Source organism: Apteryx rowi, unplaced genomic scaffold, assembly GCF_003343035.1.
Source record: "Apteryx rowi isolate R43461 unplaced genomic scaffold, aptRow1 scaffold_240, whole genome shotgun sequence".
In the NCBI taxonomy this organism is placed as follows: Eukaryota; Metazoa; Chordata; class Aves; order Apterygiformes; family Apterygidae; genus Apteryx; species Apteryx rowi.
This window is the reverse complement of record NW_020448753.1, coordinates 586,858-606,800: the sequence shown is the minus strand read 5'-3', so window position 1 is coordinate 606,800 and position 19,943 is coordinate 586,858. Positions and strand designations below refer to the sequence as shown.

Genomic DNA, 19,943 nt, shown 5'->3' with positions numbered 1-19,943 from the left:
CGCGGCGGCCGCCTGCAGCCGCTCCCTGCTAGCCCAGCCTCCCTCCCCGCGGTGTCCCGTCCGCGCTGATCTTAAGGTTATTTTTCCCCCCCTCTCTTCTTCCTAACGGGACCGTCGGTGTCCGGGTGCCGTCACGCCGTCGGCTCTCCCCTAGCTCGTAGCCGTTGGCTCCGCGTCGGGGTGGGGGTTAACGGGAGCGGGGTGAAAACGGCGGGGAGCCGGCAGCCCTCCGGCAGCCCCGGTCTTCCCAGGCTCTGCTCCCGCCAGCACGGGGGGCTGGCGGGGAGGGTCTGCGGGCGAGCGAGCCTGGGTGTGCGCTGCTGGCGATGCCTGAGGCAGAGCCCCCTTGGAACTGTCCCCCTTGAGCCCCTTCCCGTTATGCCCGTTGGTTTGAATGACTTAACCTTTCCAAAGTAGTAGTATTTGCTCCTTTATGGGGTAGGACCGCTTTAAAAATGAAGTGCCATTAAAAGGGAGTACCAGCCTTAACTAATTCCTTCTGTTCAAATGGTTAAAATCTTGACTGTAAACACCAGTCAGCTTTCTTGCATTAGCAGCACCACTGATTTCGGTGGGATCCTGTGAGCAGGATCTGACCAATATCTGCCAAATGGAGTTACGTACACTCAGAGAGCAGCCAGCAGGGATGAGCCAGGAGCCACAGGTGACCATGGCACAAGCAGTGCCCAAGGTCTGAATAGGTAGATTTGGAGTGCTAATAACAGGGTCCATAAACAGCCCCAGACCAGGTGAGGTGGTGAACTGGGTCCAGGACCCATCCAAGAAGTCCATGCAAGAGCAGTGGGAGGTAGGGCCAAAAACAGTACTGGAAACAGGCTACAGTATAAATCCAAGGCCCATCTAAGAGGCAGGGCCAGAGACAGGACTGAGGTCAAGGCTACAGTGTCGGTTCAAAGTCCATTGGGTAGGCAGGGCTAGGACTGGGGCAGGTACACCAACAGCATAGCCCAGGTAAGGGCAGCGTGCCCAGGCCTGGGCTCAGATCGGGTGCCTGAGCAGGGGGTGTTGAGCAGGGGCTGGTCAGGGAGTGAAGGTCTGCTGGTACCCTGAGGGCCCCAACACTGTCTTTACCTCCCGTCGTTGAGTGGGAACAATGACTTAATTCCATCTGCTGTGCATCGTCAAGAAAAAACATCCTTTAGAATAAAGAAGTTTGATGACCTTCTGCTTTACTAAAAATCAGATTTCTGATTATTCAGAGGGCAGACTGGCAACATACAATGTTGCTTTGCTGAACATTTCCTTCTGGCTTTTACGGTATGAGACCTGGAGTTCCCCCAGGGTACTCAGTACTCCAGAGGATCAGGCTCCTTATTCTCAAGGGATGAGTTTTATCCACCAATGATTCTATGGACTTCTTACCCAAAATAGTAGTATGTTTTGTAGTTTTACAGCCATTAGGAACTATTAAAATCCCTTGTCCAGTTGAGGGACCTATTGCTTCTGTTTTGTTGAAGTATTCTTGTACCTTTAAAGAGCATTTCTCTCATTTTCCTCGTTTGTAATATTTGAATTGATAAATAATTTGTAACTCATACTTTTGATTGATCTGAGTGACTGGATGAACTGATAGTATTTTTCCATGCTTAACATATATATAAAAATGCTTTGTTTTCTATCATAACTATGCAAACATATAAAACTTTAGGTTTTCTTAGTCTGCTAATATTATTATTGCATGAATTCATTTAAGGTCTACAATATGTCCCTATAATGCAGTATTAGTGAGAAAGCGATAGAAGAGACAAGCCATAAACCTTGAGTGTTTTTAGCAGATATGTAAATCCACATCTGTTATCTACACACATCAGCTGGACCGATCCCAAACAAGAACTAAAGCATAAAGGTCCTGGAGTTAGACAATGGACCAATTTAAACTTGGTTTGGTCTAGCTATTTTCAATTGTAAAAAAAAATTCTCAAGTGGAAATAATTGATTTAAAGACTGACAGAATCCTTACCAGGCTGTAAACATGTCAGCATAAATTTTACATTAGCACCTATGCTTTCCAGTTAGGTTTCCTGGTGTTATCTCAGGCTAGAATGGAGGCACTGTTAACAGTGCTGGGGAACATTTGGGCCTTTGTTGAATTCCCCATTGCCCATCTGCTGTTCTTCAGTTTTAAAAGAATGAAGGGCATAAATAGCATGACAAATCTTTGGCTTTCTGCTTTATCACTGTAACAGGGAAATGAGTAGGTCAGAATGATGTCAGTTCAAGCTCACCTGAGTTTCACCTCTGAAAGAAAACAAAACCTCCCAAACCTTTGGCCATTGTATTTTGTATCTCTGACTGCTAGACAGTTTGCCTTTGCATCAAGTTTTCAAACAAACACTCCCCCCCCCCCCAAACAATACTTCTAAATGCTAGACATTTGCAAAAACAGTTGGACCAGAAAAATCTTAAATCCCATTTCAGCCTTTGTGTGAGAAGGGGTTTGGATTTCCTTTTGTAACATGTTTTTTTAAAAACTGAAACATGAATTCCTACACACTTTTTCTACAGTTCAGTGCTATCAGTATCAGTGATACAGAGGCGCCTGTAATAGTTTAATAATCGCTGGTGTATCTACCCCGGACTAAGATTTTACCCCTAACGGTCAAGATTTTTGTGTTCATTGACATATTCTCTAAACTTTCTCAGAGAGATGGCAACATATTGTTAAGTATTTAAGGTCCTTTTCTTTACCAAGTTGTTAGCAGTCCTGGTAGTACACAGGAGCTTCTACTGGAGCTTGAAAGTATGTTGAAAGAGTCCTAACTATATATAAAAGCAGATAGGAAAGCATCATTTGAATAGAATGACTGTTTCTACAGTGTTGTGATTATAATTGGAAATCAGAAGTATTTAAAAATATTGCCTTTTGAAAATAACTACCTGGAGATTTTTATTTTAAGTTTTCAGGTATCATCATCTGACTTCAGTTTGTTTGCCAACATCGACAGAATACGGATTGAAACTGTATTAGGTAGGAGTGGAATTAATAAGGACATACACAGTAACATTGTTTATAGGAAAAAAAATGGTTTGGTCTTAAATTAACTTTACTCATATTTTATTTCACAGTTCATATATGTTACAGGACCAAGGATCAGCAGAGATTGCTTTCATGTCTCAAGTGCCAGGATATCAATAGTCCAGTCTTATTTGGGTAGTGGGTTGTCATTCATTAGTGCTATACAGAGCCAAATAGAACTGTTAGGCTGTGGAAAATGCTTATCTTGCAGGAAAGATCACTTCTTTACTGTAAAATATACTTTATTCCTTCTAAACTTTCTATTATTGGAGAGAAAAGTGAAAATGTAATGCTAAGTACTTAAAATATGTTTTCCAAATCGTTTTCAACAAAGTCATACTGTGATGTTATAGGTAATTTTTAAATTGAAGTTTGGTTTTCACAGAAGATTTCACAGAGATGAGTTAAAATAATTCTTGTGGTGCAGTGTTGTTATTGGCATAATTTTAAAGTTACTTGCAACTCCAAAAATGTTGGGTGTGCTCTTGTTTGTTAGGTCCAGCATAGTTAGGGACCGTTCTGTGTATACAGTAAGACAAAAAAGGAAAAATGTAATTGAGCATTCCTATCTGTCATGCAGTTTTACTCCTGCTTGCAGCTTTTTCTCATTTAATACTTACCTTGAAATATTACTCTTTTTCACTGCTATTTCTGTATTTTGAACATATTTGACATGTATGAGAACAATCTCCTGCTCTGTGGAGATAGCACATTGTTGTATAGGTAATATGCAAAAGGAGAATGAGATAATGAATGTGATAGCAGGGTGAAGCTAATTGTGTACCTAATTAATTCTCTGATTTCATATTTTATTCTTCCATCCACTCGGTAGAAAATTCTGGTGGAGTAGCTCAGGGAACATGTTATGCACTATTTGGCAGTATAAATAAAGAATTATGGATGTAGATCAGAATGAGCAAGTAGGGCTGTGGGGCACTTGGTGAAGACAAGGCACTTAAATTTGATCTGTCCTTTAAGGATTTATTGCTTACAGATTGTTTAAAAAAATTGATAATATATATTGTTTAAGAACTACCACTACCATTAAAGATTCCAAAATATTTTCTAGCAATGAATGGGTAGAGAGGAAGGAATATGAACTGTAAGAACAGAGATAACACTGTATTTGGTATATCACATCACAGGAATGACAGGGAAACCAGCTATAGCATTTCAGCAGCATACAGCTTTCCAGAACTTCAGACCCTCTGCCACTGGGAAGCACCTTGCTTATTAGTTGGTCAGTCAGTGGTTATTTATTTTTAAAAAATGTTTTTTTGAAGAATAGCTTTAATCTCTGTTTTTTGGGGGTATCACTGTGGGTATGGCAGTGAAGAGAACCCCAGTAAATTTACTGACATGTATTGTGAGAATGTAAAATTTGTGGCAGGGAGGGGAAATCTGTCCTCTTGGTAGTCACACTCAGGTGTTGGCATGAAAGAGAATTTAAAAACAGTCCTTTTCTAAATTGCTTTATTATAGATTCATCTGGGAATTAGTTGAAGCTTGAAATTCAATTGTAATAAACTTTATGCTTTGATGTTATTTAACTCCTTCTAAAGTATAATCCAGTATTCATGGCTGACAACATGAGGTCTTGTTTCTTTTCCCCAGAATAAAATGTGGGAATATTCCAAACATTCATCTATAACTACCTTCACACTTGCCATGCAGTTTTTCACAGAATCATACATCTTGCCTGCCCATCCTTTCTCAAAGCTCAGGTCTACTGTTTGGCCTTTGGATGACAGGCATCAGCCATGTTGTAATATTCCTGAGCAAACCTCAGCAAACCTTAATTAAAATGAATGGCTTGAAGGTTTAACCGGCGTTCTCTGTACAGTCATTTTTATGTAACTGCAAGTTGTGGTTACATGTGCATCTAATATGGGTTGTAAATCCCTTGAAGTGAAGATTAATTCTTTTTCTTTATATACAGCCCTGGAGTATGCCCTCAATGCTCCACAAAGACTCCAGTAACTATTGTCGTACTGGAAACATTTCATATGCATATGCCTCTCAATAGAATCATTTTATTCTCCAGAGAAATAGTAGAAGGTTTATCTCCTTCTATAATTTATCCTACCTTAGCTTCTGAAAATCTGAAAGCTGCCACATTTTGAAATGATAGCAAAGATGAAATGTTAATCTAGGAGGCATAAATCTCAAACTTGAAATTTCAGTCTGAAAACATAAGACAGTAACTTTGACAAGCAGTGCCTTACTAAAGTGGCAGGTGCTTTAAGAATGTGAGTAATCATGTTAGAGATACTACTCACGTCCCAGCGCTTCAGATATCTGAAAGGACATATCTTAAATTTTACGAATGTATACTAGCATATACAAATATGCTGGACCTTATAAGACATTTTAGATGTACACATCCTATGAGTATGTAGGCAATTCTGATAAACTGTGCAAAAAGCTATGAAGATGTTTTCTTGGTTTAGCTACACAGAGACCATATTAGACAGACTCAGAAAAGAGTTTCAGTAACTAATTTATGGAACTTTGGTAAGCATTTGAATGTAAAGAAAATGTATATATTACAAATGGACTGTCTGGAGAATGTTTTGCTGTGGAGCCAGTGGGAACCTACTGAAATTAAAAAAAGATCTTACCTCACTGCATTTGGTTTGTATCTGGAGGGAGAGAGATTACTAAATACATGGTGGTCTTTCTCTTGAAGGAATGTAATCCATTTTAAGGGAAGAAACGGTGTTATGTAGTCTGCAGAGGAAACAGCTGCACTTATCTGAATAACAGGTGTTTTATTTTACGTTTCTTAGCTATTCAGAATCTGGAGCAATTTTAAGGCTCTTCTACAGCCATTAGAGAAAGAGAAGTGACTTTTATTTAGTGGTGCTTATGGGGTAAATGTTGCTCTTCTATGAGCAAATTTGGGGGTCAACTGAGGGGAAAAACTGCAGATTTGCTGTAGTATAAGTGAGACCAGAATTTGGCTTGTAGTTCTTCAGTCAATGATATTACCACTGGCTTTCTGTTTCACTACCTGGTAAGTTATTCAGTAGTTCTTTTATAGGTTGCAGAGATGTTACTTGAGCCTCTGTTACAAGTTTTTTGACGTCTGTTAAGAGTATGTTATCTAAATTACTTCAGAGGGGTGTTTCCTTTCTAAAATGTTGATGCTGTCTTAATTTCTCCTGTAAATCAGACTGTAGATTCTTGAGATAAGCATGTATTATTTAGATTTATCCTTTTTAGATCATCTTTACTCCTGAGTATCCCTAAATATTACCAGAAATTTCAAAGTCTGTGTTTTATAGGTGAGGAGATAGAGATACAGCAACAGTAAGGAGCAGATGCCAACAGCACTATGGCTCCTCAACTTTAGTGTTGTAACACCCATTTTGTATCTTTCTAGCCCTTTTGGTGAAATCCAGAACCTGGAATCACTAGCAAATCAGGATCAGTTAATTTATGGAGAAAGCTGGGCATCTTAGAATGCCCCCCAAATGGCATGCTGAATAGGGCGCTGCATAGAGTTAGACAATACAAAAGATTTAGGTGCACCTTATTCTGTGTTATTCTGAAGTTTTATGCACCTTACTGAGGATTCGCAGCCTGCAGCCTTTACCTGAGTGGAATAGCTTCTGGCTTGGTGAGGAGGAATAGCTTCTGGCAGCCCAGTCAGCTGGGTATCCAGCAGATGTATCTACAGCACATTTCCTCTGAAGGCTGAAATGGAAGAATGGCATCTAGGATTGGGGTCTTGGAGCTAGCTTAGGTACAAAAGGAGCATGGAATTGTTGAGCCATTTTAAGATTTGGATCCTTCTAGGCTTTATGTGCTTTTCAGTTTCAGTATGAAAAATCCAGATTCTTGCTGGGTTACATTTTTTGGATGTAAAGTTCTCTTTGGGTTTGTGCAGAAGAGATTTACAAAAACTCATGCTATAGGTAGCAGGTATGGGAAGAGCATACAGGAATTTGTGTATTTGATCTTTCACAGAATACTCCCTAAAATGTTGAAGCCTTTATCTGGCAGGAAAGTGTTTCACTATAATCATGTTTTATTCCATTGACATTTTAATTTCCACTCTGCTTTTTACTCAGATTATTGAGATGTCAGCCAGAGTTCCTAATGATCAGTTGTGATCCATGTTCATGTGGGAAAACATAGAGAATAGAAATCTGAGAAATGAATATCCCCATCCTTTTTCATCCTGATTGTGTGAAATATTGTCTAACTAAGCACCCGGATTAAAGTAGGTTTAAATACTGAGTTGTTCATATCAAAAATAGGATGTGTGGCCTGTGCAAGAAGACAAAACATTTACTTATGATTTGGTTTATAATTGCTGAACTAATCCTGTAATAGTTTCACTGTTGTCTAGGGAGCAGGGAAATTGATATGTAAGTTGTGAATGTAAGGACTGTTAGTTATTTTTTAGGCATGCTGAGTTTCTGAAAAGGGAGTTAGTGAAGAGTAACTAATGTGCATAAATTCACACTATGGTTTACTGCCCAATGATTCGATGTGTAGATAATCCTGTGCTACTGTCTCTGAAAAACGTATGTCCATTTATTTCTGTCCAGTTTATTCTTATTTCTGCTGAGTCATTTGGATGGTGATGCTCTTAAAATTACTAAAAAGTGAACGTGCTTATATATTTTGGTGATTTGTTAGTTGTGTGCATAATTACATATTACTGATTATTCTTTCATAGGCATTAAACATTTGTAGATAATCCTTTTCTCATTCTTCTGCCCACTGTACCATAAATATCATCTGTGTTCAAGACAACAAATTTGTCCAGAGAAAAATATATTGTAAACGTTTGAAAGGGAATAAGACTGCAAATATTTTTTTATTCTTAGATTATCCGTGCAGTACTTCTAAATTTTCAGATGCAAGCGCTCCATAAAAGTACAGATGTAGTGTAGCATACTGATTTTGATGTACTGATTTTGCGTGGCGCGAGTGGAGCGCAGCCGGCCGGCCTGTGCAGGTGCCAGAGCGGTCACGGGTGGGCCAGGGCATGGGCCGGGGCCTGGGCTGGGCAGGGCCCACTGGGCGCAAGCACGCTCCTGCAGCGCATTGCTTCGGCTTTGTTTTAATTTAAGTGGGTGGCTACCCCGTTGGTAAGGTATGATGTACTTTATATCATTCCTGGATAGAATGTAATAAAAATATTTTAAAATGTAAGTATGTTGTAAAAGTGTTGGCAGTGAAAGCCCACAGTATTTTAGGAATCAGCGCTGAAACATTCAGATATTCAAGTAGCCTGTTTTCTCTTAAAGTTTTAAAGACAAACATGCAAAATGCAAAGCTGCTGGAAGTCAAACTCCAGCTTTTGAAACCTGTGGCATCTTCTGGGTGCCGCTGCTTACTCCGTTTTGGTGCAGCTTTATGCATAAAGGTATGAATCAGGGAAGAGCAGAAAAACCGCAGTTGTGAAAAAACTTCGTGTATGTAACCCAGTAGCTCCAAAGCCCTGATGAACAGCTGACTTCCTTAACCACAAATAGCAACTACAGTGTCTGTTTTTAGAGAGCACGCATGTACGTATACCTGAGCGATTGCACCGCGGCCGCCGCGCCACATGGCGGCCCGCCAGGTGCCGCCGCGCCGAGCGCTTCGCCCATCCGCGGATCCCTGCGCGGGCGTCCCGGAGCCTGGCGCGGGGAGGGGGGAGACTCTTTGGCGCGCGGAGGGACACCGTTCCGAGGAGGTGGCGCGGGAGGACGCGGCTCCCGGGGAGCGAGGCCAGGGCGGGGGCGGCGCTGCGGCGGGGCCGGCTGCGGGGCGGGGGAGGACGCTCCCGGAGACGAGCCGCGCCGCAAACTAGGCTTTGGTCTCCCCGGTGGCGCCTCCGAGCAGCTCGGTGAGCGGCTCCGTCCGCGGAGGCTGCGGGCGAGGCGCAGCTGCCGTTCGCAGCAGGTGCGCAAGGGGCGGTTTTATCGTCACCTGCTGCTTTAACGCGTATACTGCCCTTTCCAGCACCTGTGGTTCTGCGGGTGCCCCACGTGCGTCCTGAAAATAATGCTTTTTTCCAAAACTCAGCTTTCCTCTGCGGCCAGGAAAGAAACTGGTAGTTGATAGCCTCAGAAGATATTAGCATTTTCACTTTTTTGAGCTTTGTGGGTTTTTTTTTGCCGAGTGTATTGACATACTGTTGCCTTGCCCTTGTTGCTTGGAGACCTTTGTGTGAACTGTCCCAGCCTCCAAATTTAATCTCTTGGGTATATGTGTTAAACAGTTTGAAAGCATCTGGAAGTGGGAATATTTGTGCCTCCTAATATTGCTTTGGCTCTGGTAAGTATTTTTATTTGTTCTGGACAGCAGCACTAAAATAAGCTGTTTTTCCTCTTTTGTAGTCTTACAATCAGTTGTCTGGTGATTGTACATCAAGATGGCAAGGCAAGAGCATGGGACTTCAGAGGCAGTGGATGAAGAAGAGATGACAGGCTTGGACACAATCTGCTCTAAAAACACTTTTGAAACTGAAAGCCTAGAGGTACTTGAGGATGGTGGTCATCTGACCCCAGAAAGTGAAAGCAGCAGGCCCTACCTGTCTGAAAAAGACTCAGTGGAACTTGCTGCCTCACATACTGTCACCTGCACATTCACAGTCTCACTAGCTGTCCCTTTAGTGGTTCCAAGTAAGTATCTGACACAGGTTTTCCTAAGAATCCTTTTTTCATTATTTCATAAAGTAATTGTGGGACAGGGTCTTGGGTCTTTTGAGAAGATAATGTTAGAAAAGATGTTATTTGGTTTGAATTTTCCTGGGTAGAACACTCAGGAAAATGGCAGTGGGACATGGGAGCCTTTTATCATTGGATGATTGTCACTGGTGACTGAAAACCTTTCCTGACCTCTGGCTCCTCAGTAGTCACAGTTATTCAAGTTGCTGATTTTAGCTGTTGCTTATTAATAAGTCACTGCCTAATAATCAAAAGAGATTTTTTTTTTTTTGCAGATATTCTCAATTTGCCTAATTATGATTTTGGGTAGTCTAAAGGTAGTATTACCATTTTGGGTGAAGGCAGCAGCTGTTCAACAGATGTGGTATGATTCTTCTGTGGCACAGAGGTGTTTTGGCATAGCAGGAATGGGCATATTCAGGCTTTCCCCAAGTGGTGTGGAACTTTGTGCAAGTTATCTGGGTAATAGGATGTACATGTCTTGGGAGTTACAGGAACTGAAAGAAGACATGCTGCAGGAAGAGAGAATGAGGGGAGTTCCAGAAACTTAATAGACCATTATTGCAGTTAAACTTGAGTAAAAACAGCAGACTTGGGCGCTGGGATAAGAGTTTCACATTCAGCAGTCGTTAATTTCAATCAGTTATTTTTCTGCTGTCATGATGTAACTCTTGTTACAATTTGAGCATTGCAGAAAGCATTTTTTTCTCCTGAAAGTGTCATCTTTGATAGCATTTGGCACTTCCAAATAATTCTAATATTCTCACTAGGGCACAAGCAGAAGACATCCGATGTAGCTGAAGTGCAAAGAAATAGCATTCAAGGTGACAAATATGCAGCTATTCCAAGAATGCGACGTTACTATCACATTGAGTATTTTCTTCTACCAGATGATACTGTACCCAGAAAACTGGATTTGGTATTGTTTGGGATGATTGCGAAGCTATTTGCAGAATCTGATTCCAAGGTAAAAAAAAAAAAAAAAAAATCATAAAACTGAGTAATCCGGAATGTCGTATGTGGAGAATGCTTTCAAAGGTGGAGTGTTGTAGTTATATATTATTTTAACTACTGCTTAGATGTTATCCGCACATGCAGGTATGGAAATAAATATCGAAAACAGAACTTGACTCTGCTAGTCTAGATCAGCAGTAACTTCTTATATTTGTAGTAAGAGACTGATGGAATCTTTATCATCTGCTCAAAACTTGTTTTATTTTCCTCAAGATTATCAGTTTACTTGGGATCGTGTTTTTTTTATCTTTTAAGTACCAAGATAGTAATACAATAACTCGAAGGCAACTATCTGTTCTATTAAAAATGAAGAAAGAATGAAATTTATGCTTCCAATCTTTGAGGGGAAAAATATTTTAAGGTACTTGAAGAATTTTCCAAATTTTGTTCAAGCTATGTAAAGCATGTCTAAATGAGTCCTGTGCATTCAAATCCGGGACCCTCCGATTTGGATATAATGTTTTGAATACACTTTGATTTGCTGTGAATTTTCTTTTTAAAAAGTTAACGCTAAAATTGCTTGACTAAGTTTCAGAGAGTCTTGCTTTTAAAGCACTATATCCTGTTCTCTGGATTTTGCTGAGTAATTCTATTAAAGATAGTTTAGATTATATTCTGTTTGCCTAAATCTTAGTGGTCATTGGGTGTCTAGATAGTTTTCTAGTTGAAGGTTTCGTGCATTTGTCTTCTTACAAGTAAACTACCAAGTTGTTGCTTACTATTAATGAACATGGTTCCCTTTTATTGGTGAAAGTACGGAAGATAGGAAAAATTGCCTTTATTACCAGAACTCATGATTAAGTGATTTAAGTCACTAATATGCACATTATGTTGCAGTATTAGCCTAGTAATTCAGTATCAGTCTATTAATATATGTCAAGTTACACAAGAAGGGAGGTTTGAACTTAAATTAACCTCAGCTTTTTGTACAGTACACTGAGCTCTCTTGTAGTGCAAGAGCACAATTTAGTAAGACTGTCTTCTGAACTGAGTTTGAAAATTCCTTGTAGGAAGACAGTAAATCAGTTTAAAAAAAAAAAAAGAGAGAGAGAGAAGAAGGAAAAAAAAAAGCATTTGCTGGCCAAAATCTATTATACTTTCAATTTGACTATCCATCCTTTCTTTTCCATCACTATATCAGTGATCAACAGTGAACACAGCCTGAGAATTATATATTATTAGAGGTTTTGAGTTTTGATAGATAACATGGTCAGAGCTTTTCCTTTCCTAACTTTTCTTAACTTTTAAATACTTAGAAACATGGTATAAACATCAGCATTCCTTCAAAAGTATAACTGAGCAAATGTGTTTTAAACATTGATATTGATTGTCATCTATCATAATATATTAGACTAAGTTATGTGTGGTTATGCAATATTGGAATCTCCAGGCATGTTTCTGCCTGTGAGATTACACTTATACACTGTTCTTTTTGTTATTACACATCTTCATTTACTTTCCCTTTTTTCCTGTTTATATTACTGTGTTCTTTTTTCACTGTAAGCAGACAACTCCAGGGATTCAGCCAACTCTTTGTAAAGACAAACTGATGGAAGGGGTAACTTCCTCAGTGAGTGAATGTATAGCAGAGAGGGATATGGAGGAGGTGAATATATAGGTTTTATTGATAAGTTTTGCACTCTATTTTTTCCTAAAGTATGTATTTCACTAATGTATCATGTAATGCATAAATCTTGTCTCCATCATAGTTTTCTCTTTTATTATAAAAACACGTGTGCATACACAAATATTTTTTGACCCTTGAAAGGTGATTTTTCATGGCATCATCCTGACTGACCACGTTTATGTTTTAAACCTTTAAACCTTAAGTCACTGTGAATCTCCCATTTTTGAAGTTTAATAATTTCTGGCAAGGAACTTGACTGTAATTAAAATGAAAGCGAGCAAGACTTCTGTAACAGGAAAAATATGTATAAGTGTGTGTGTGTGTAAATGTACACACACACACACCCCTTCACCACAGTGTGTCCTATCTTTGAAGAAGTATGGCCTACTTGTAGTGAAATTTTCAAGGGGTAGAAAGATAAGGGACACACAGTAATTTGTTTTCTTATAAATAACATGTACACAGCATTTTGACCTCAAAAAATTAGCAGAAACTGAAAATTCCTATGTGAAATGGAGATGGACTTAGGCAAAATGTCATATAGCAAGGCAGTCAATATTTAGCGTATAGTACATATTTAAAGCAGTTTTATGTATATATGCTTCCATGCATAGTTCAGTCATGTTACCCATGAAACACTAGTGCTGCTGAAACATGAATGACAGTTAAGAGTAGGAAATGCAGTGTTTTGAAGTGAGAAAGAGAAAAATCAGTGGAGGTAGAAGTAGTTGAGTGTCAAAGAATCAGCCTCTGGAACAGAAAATAGAGGCTGTTAGGATGTTTTCTCCATGTTATGTGACATACTCTTATTTTGGTAGTCTATAAATAAAATACAAATAAGGGGAGAGAAAAAAAGGAATGGTCAAGAAAAATACCTAAGAAGTTACAATGGCTGTATGTGAATAAAAATTAGTTGTTGAAGCTGTCTTGCCACATTAGTTCCAATTTGACTATAATATAGAATTGCAAGTGAATCTTGCTCTCTGCTTTGAAATATTAAAATTAAGAACAAAATCCTGCTTTCCTTTCATACGTGAATACTCATTGACTCTTCCCTTCAGTGGGAGTAGGCTGTATATTTTCATTATATGGTATGTTTTCCTGCTCACAGAGTAGGTTTGAAGAGGTCATGAGCTGGTCCTGTAGTCCTGTACGCTTTTGGTTTTGTCTATGCATTTCAATCTGAGTGGCTTTTTTTTTTTTTTTTTTTTTTTTTTTTTTTTTTTTTTTTTTTTTTGTTTTTTTTTTTTTTTTTTTTTTTTTTTTTTAAGCTTAAGAATCAGTTTGAGGTTCTTGTTAAACAGAAAAGCTCTTACAGTTGCTGATACAACACATTTCAATCAGCAACTTTGCAAGTGCTTTGTTCCTATTGTTTAGCAGCATATACAAGTGAAGTTTAGAGGTGGTACTTTAATTTGGTAAGTACCGAGTCAGCATTTTAAAGTGTATGTATTTGCTTTTGTAGTATTCTGTTAAGTCTTAAGTATATGAGCTCATGCTGACCAGCAGCTTAACTGCTGTTTTTTGTTATCTTGTGTCTTCATGTCAGACCTTGACTTGATAGGACAACTTTGTATGAATTCAAGAAAACGTGCTGCTCTGACACATCAATGGGGTCATGTAAGTCCTGGCATGAGCTGCAAAAATAAGAAGTGTACACTTAGAGAACGGCTTTCTTCTAATACACTTAATAGTATCATCTTTTACCCCTCTTCTAGGTGACAGGCAGTTGCTTTCAGAAGAGGAGAACTGTGCTGTGATAGGTCTCATTATGTTGTTCTCCAGTTAGGTTCTTTTTCTAATTCTAATCTCCCTTGAATACTTGGCTGTAATGTTTTGTAACCCTAGAACTCTTCAAGAGTTCTTGCTAGCTTTTTCCATGCACTGTACTGTCTGTAATTAGTTGTGAATAGTGGTCAACACGTGAATATAAGTTCTTCAGTACTGGTCAGTTCCTGTAAAAGTTTTCATGTTTGTTTTAATAGACTATTACGCCGTGGTTTGAAAATGACCAGATCTGGGTATCGTGGAACCATAGTATTGATATCAATGTCACCAATGAATATCTAATGAAACTAAGAGACCACAAAATAACTTTAAAACTCTGGGATTCCAAGGACAAAGTTTCTTCAAAAGCTAAGATTAGTCAACCAAAAATTTTTTCTTCACAAGTAGAGGATGTGGATGCTGTTGGTAAGCCTAATGCAAACAAACACATTATGTATCTTGAAATTGTGACTGTGTCTATTAGTAAATTATTGATGGGATTATTTGAGATTCATTTGTCATTCCCACTAAAATAGTTCCTGCTTGTTCGTATTTTAATTAATGCATAAATCAACTTCTGAAAATTTTTATGGTAGAAAAATATAATCAGGCCTATAAGCTGAACATCTGTAAACTGAAGAGCTATTTGAGGCCACTGTGTAGTGATGGTAGTAATGGCTGTATTTGTGTTTCAAAGATAGATTTTTGGGGGGAGAACTGTCCTGAGAGGAAGCAGAACTTTCACAGCCACATTTTTATGTCGTGCTTCTTTCTGTTTCATCCTCTCCCTCTTGTTCCCGCTTCCCCCCCCGCAGTAACTTGACTCCATGGCTAAATTTTGGCCACAGTAGGTTGAGAATCAGTGGTTTCAAAGATAGTTATTTACTAACTGATTTAATTTTATACTAGTTAATCTACTAGTTGAATTAATTTAATTAGAAAAATATGGATCTTGTTATGGCTCATAAAGAGATATGTATGAAATGAGAACTCAGTTCTTATTAGATATCGGAGAAGTATGTATGAGATGAAACCTATAGGACATGGGGTATCCTTTGTTCTGCTTCCCTGCAACTGCAGTTAAAATTAATTTTACTATTAAAATATATATATTTTATTGGTAAAGCAATGTGCTTGTATCTCAGTGGATAGAGATTTGGGGAAGCTATAAAATTTCAGGCTTAATTAATAGAGGCTTGGATTTCTTTTTGATTAAATTGATACTAATACATCAAATGTTTGCTGAGATGTGAAGAGCTTGGTCAGAGAATAAGCTTTGTTGGTGGAAATTTATAACAGCATTTGTTTTTTTTCTTTAAGATATGTTGAGCACTTGAATAGCTGTTGTTGAGGAATGGAACCTTGTTTGTATTTCAGTATTTTCTGAACAGCCTCCTTACATTTTAGCAACAGGCAGGCAAGAGAAAGGATTAAAAGCTTTGCTTCCTGAAGTTGCCGTCTTTCAGAGAAGTCTGAATAGAGAAGCCCTTGGCTTACTACCAAAATTGCTTACCTCCTGTGCAGGTCCGGTATTCTGGGAGTTCCAACAAGCCTCAGTTGCCCTAATATTTTCCTCCAAAGATACATTGTTTTATAGTACACAGGGAGAATATTTTATCCTAGGTTCTTCTGCAAGGTTTGAGGTAAACCTCAGTAACCCTAGTGATTTTCATCTCCAGACTAACAGAAATATTGCCTCTGAGTGGCTTCTTAAAGATACTAGGAAAAGGGGATCATGAGCCATGGGAAAATAATTGTTCAAAACTTGAGAGTGGCCCAACCAGACTAACCAGTGAAGTTAAACCAAGGAATTTCTTTACTTTTTTTTCCTGATAGGTGGGGTAAAATACACAGTACTATTGCAAAGAAAATTTTTTGAAGAGACTCAGCCACCACCCAGCTGTACAAAAGTTAAAGGAGTGATGGAATCCAAGGCACAGAAGGAATCTTCAGCCCGTCTTGTTGAAGGTATAGCTGTATGGAGGCTGGAACTGGCTTGATGGGAGACAGAGGGAGCAGGCATGGAACTGGGATCTGGAGTAACGGGGGAGCAGGAATAGGACTGAGGAAGCTACCAAAGGAGCAGGCTGTTGCAGGAAGACTGAGGTTGGAATAAGTTTTTAAAATCTTTGGAGTAGAATTGGAACAGAAAAGAGATATAGCTGGCTCATAGAAGGTTTTTAAGGGAACATCAGAAAAAAGCACCTCGGTTTTCTGTTGCTTCACATTTTTAAGTGACCACATTCACATCTAGAACCTCAGCTAGAATATAAGATTCCAGATTCTTACTGTTTCTCTGCTGCTGGTAAATACCTGAAACCCAGTAGCAGCATGTCATGTTCCCTTCAAATAGTTAGTTCGTGGGAAGTATGAAATTTTATTCCTGACATTGGTGGGATCCTAATTTTATGTGGTTTTGTAATCTGGTGTTGTCTTATTCCAACTGAGAAACTGCCGCAGTATTGCCACAAATAACAACAAAAATCTAGCCTTATGTCAAGCAGCAGCATCCTTTAAGCAAAGAAGGGAAAAAGTTCTCCATCTAGTGGCTGTGACACTTGTTGCCACGTCTTCTTAAACTGTGCTTTTAGCCTTCTTTGTTCCTTTTGGAGCCTTTTTTAAGTCTGTTGACTGGAAAGCTCCTTGGTACTGTTTAGCTAGAGAGAGGTGCAGAGTGCACTGCTGTGTCCTTAGGGGGCCTGTGGTGCCATGTTACTGTGCCTGGCTGCAGATTGTGGGAACTGAGAACTTGTAACAACAGCTGAAAATTTAATTAATGAAAATTAAAATAATTATAAAATGCTCCATATTCTGAAAAACTAGACCCTTAGCTTTCCAGCTGGGCTCCCAAGGTTAGTGGAAACCTCTCCCCTTATTTTCTTTGTGCCTCCATTTTTCATCTCCACACTGGAAATAGTGTTAGAGTTGTTACAGAAAGGATTAGTGTTGGGAAAGCACAAAGATCCTGTAACAGTGAGTGTTATAGCTCTCTCCATGAGGAGTTCAGCAATTCTTTCAGTATACTGGGATTACTGTTTGGGTGCTTCATAAGAAAGAGCAAAAAGGCAAGAGCTGCATTGTATAGTTAAGGATAAAGCTAAGTTTTAAACCACTCTTTTAATAAGCAGTATGTAGTATGCTACCTAGGGCAGAGGACCACTGAAAAATGTGTTTTGTAGTCATCTGAGGTCTGTGTTCTAATATATATTTGTACTGAAGGGCTGAATTCAGGCAGCACAGACCTTTTATTTTATTTTATTTTTTTTTTGCTTATTGGGAGTTGGCCTTGCACTTTAAAGGTTCTTTTCATGTAATGTTTTTATGAACAAAAAAGTCCAAAAATACTGGAAAACAAGCGTTACGAGTCTCCATGACTGTATTCTGACTTTAATCATCTTTTATGAAAATCTGTATTCAATTTTTAATTCTAGATGTTGCAGTCAAAACAAAATTAGCAGCTATGTCTGCCTCTGTGTCATGTCTGATTTTGTTAGATCCACAAACAGAAAACCTTGGCTCGCTAAATATCTAGATAGAATCCTCCAAAGGAATCCTTGTTACTGCAGGAAGTAGTACTGGGGATTTGGGAAATACTGAAGTAGGAGGAAAAAGTGGTATCTGATGCAAAACCATTTACGTGATGTTGCTGGGGAGCACTGCGTCACCAGCTTTGTTTGCTGATTTTTTTTTTTTTTTTAATTTATTTTTTAAATGGTTCATGACCTGTTTCACCAAAGTTGGAGGAAATGAATTCCTGGTGTAGTAGTCTGGCAATGTGCATCTGTATTTTGGGAGTAGCGCCATCTAGTGACTGGCCCAGACAGGATTAATGGACCAAATACTGAAGTCTGCAAAAGTAGAAAGTGTGTTCAAGGAGGTAAAGGACAGGAACGTAGCTTTCAGCCCCAGATGAAAGTAAAAATGCCTACGTTTTGCTTAAATCGTAACCCATTCTGTGTTAAGGAAGAAAGGAGTGCCCTGAAGGTCTCTTTCTTTTCACTGACCTTAAAATACTGTAGAAAGAGGGACCTAACTGTGTGCGTTATTGGCATGTTATGAGACCAAATGTTAAGTCAATTAAAATGAACCAGGACACTTAATTATATGAAAATAGTCACAGATTTAAATGACATTTGAATCCAGTTAGATGTAGTATACCATATTGCTGGCATATATAAAACACTAAACAAGCATCTGGAACTTCTACATATTGTGTAAAAGATCTGGAGACCAGTAGCATTACTGTTTTTTTCAATGTTTAATGAGTGTTGATTGGATTAGCAATTGGAACAGTTGACTGAAATAATTAAGCAAAAGTAATGTATTGTTTCTTAGTGTATACAGTCTTCCATACGTTAAGATATGTTACTGACATCAGTACATACTTATGTACAGTTAGGACAGTCAGTGCTGACAAAATATTTTTCAGGTATTCTCAGTTCATTATAATTACTTGTTAATTCCTAGTTTTGTTTTGAAGCACTGCATGATGATTGCTGTGGAAATTAATTTTCTATAAAATGAAGTATGGCTTCATAACATTTTAGTCTCTCTACACCATCCCTCGAAGTCCCTCAAAAATATTTTATTTTATATATTTGGGTCTTATTCAAACTCGGCCTTGACACGTAGAGACAAAAATCTAATGGATCGTGTTTTTATACATAAAACATATAAAAGTATCATGTTTTATAAATACAGCTTGCATAAAACTCTTCTCACTCATGTTTTACTAGAGGTTTAGGGACAGTTAATTCATCTTTTGGGAGTTATCAAAACATGAAATACGTAATAACAAACACAAAGCCTATTTTATTCCAGCAGAAGAAACTTACCTGAGTAGGCTGCCAACATCTAATTATGGCTTGCCACATCCTTCAAGGACAGATGACTTGCATACAGTGAGGTAAGAATGTTGCATTTGCATTGGGAAATGTTCATATATTGCAAATACAGTTGGGTAATTATTTTTCAGTATTTACATTTTTTTAACCTTGTTATAATTATATGGCAATTTCACAAGTGGTTAACTCTTCTGCACTAGTACTTTTTGCACCCATGTCTACTGATTATAGTAGAGGAGCAAAAGTATTACGATCCACTTTGTAACTATGAGTTATTCTTCTATTGCTAGTTGGGCAAATGAGAATGTTACAAAATGGCAAAAGCGTGGAGTGTTACAGCTCAGGGTACCTCCTTCTGTTGAAAAGGTTGAAGATAGTGTCAACAGTAAGAGTTATCAGCAGAACAAGCTTTGCTGCGTCTGAAATCAGTGAATCAACTCTGTAACTATGAATCTGCATTGGGTCAAATTCCTCTCTAAATTAGTTAAGCTGATAGAAATTTACCACCGAAAGCTATTAAACAAATGACTTACTAAACCAAAAGAGGAATTGCTCCTAAAAGCAGAATGAAACTAACAAGACACTGTGCCTCTCAGGTTTACCCTCACCTGCTTTGGAAAACTACTGCCTGTTTCTAACAGTCAGGATGCAGCTTTCTAAAATTGTAGAAAAGTTCAGAGAATTCAAGACTTGATAAATGGTAACATTAAAAAAAATTGACGCTTTTCTTGGGTATTACACATAGTGGAAAACTTTGCATTTGAAATAGAAATGAATCACAAATAGGATGCATCTCAAATACATCATTCAGAATGTCATCCAGAAAAAAACCCCCAAACACTTTATATATAAACTTCTAAATTACTTTCTCAAGATTCCTATTATGTTTCTAAAAAACTTAATTGGTATTGATAGCACAAGATAACGAATACACATCCTGTATTGTATGACATGCTCTCTCATTTTATGCTATTACATGAGTT

General features: G+C 38.4%; 2 protein-coding genes across 2 annotated transcripts in view; one reads left to right on the top strand and one right to left on the bottom strand.

Moving 5' to 3' along the window:
• EFCC1 (EF-hand and coiled-coil domain containing 1) overlaps positions 1–8,646 on the bottom strand; it is a 66,462-nt gene extending 57,816 nt beyond the window's left edge. The window contains exons 1-3 of the mRNA XM_026066400.1: positions 8,573–8,646; positions 7,950–8,170; positions 3,658–3,733 (exon numbers count right to left, since the gene is read on the bottom strand). Of these exons, the coding sequence (XP_025922185.1) occupies positions 3,658–3,733; positions 7,950–8,170; positions 8,573–8,646 (371 nt within the window). The remainder of the gene's footprint in view (positions 1–3,657; positions 3,734–7,949; positions 8,171–8,572) is intronic.
• A 767-nt stretch (positions 8,647–9,413) lies between these two features.
• KIAA1257 (KIAA1257 ortholog) overlaps positions 9,414–19,943 on the top strand; it is a 42,519-nt gene continuing 31,989 nt past the window's right edge. Inside the window, exons 1-5 of the mRNA XM_026066399.1 lie at positions 9,414–9,663; positions 10,479–10,675; positions 14,335–14,542; positions 15,953–16,084; positions 18,938–19,022. Coding sequence (XP_025922184.1) covers positions 9,414–9,663; positions 10,479–10,675; positions 14,335–14,542; positions 15,953–16,084; positions 18,938–19,022 — 872 coding nt within the window. The remainder of the gene's footprint in view (positions 9,664–10,478; positions 10,676–14,334; positions 14,543–15,952; positions 16,085–18,937; positions 19,023–19,943) is intronic.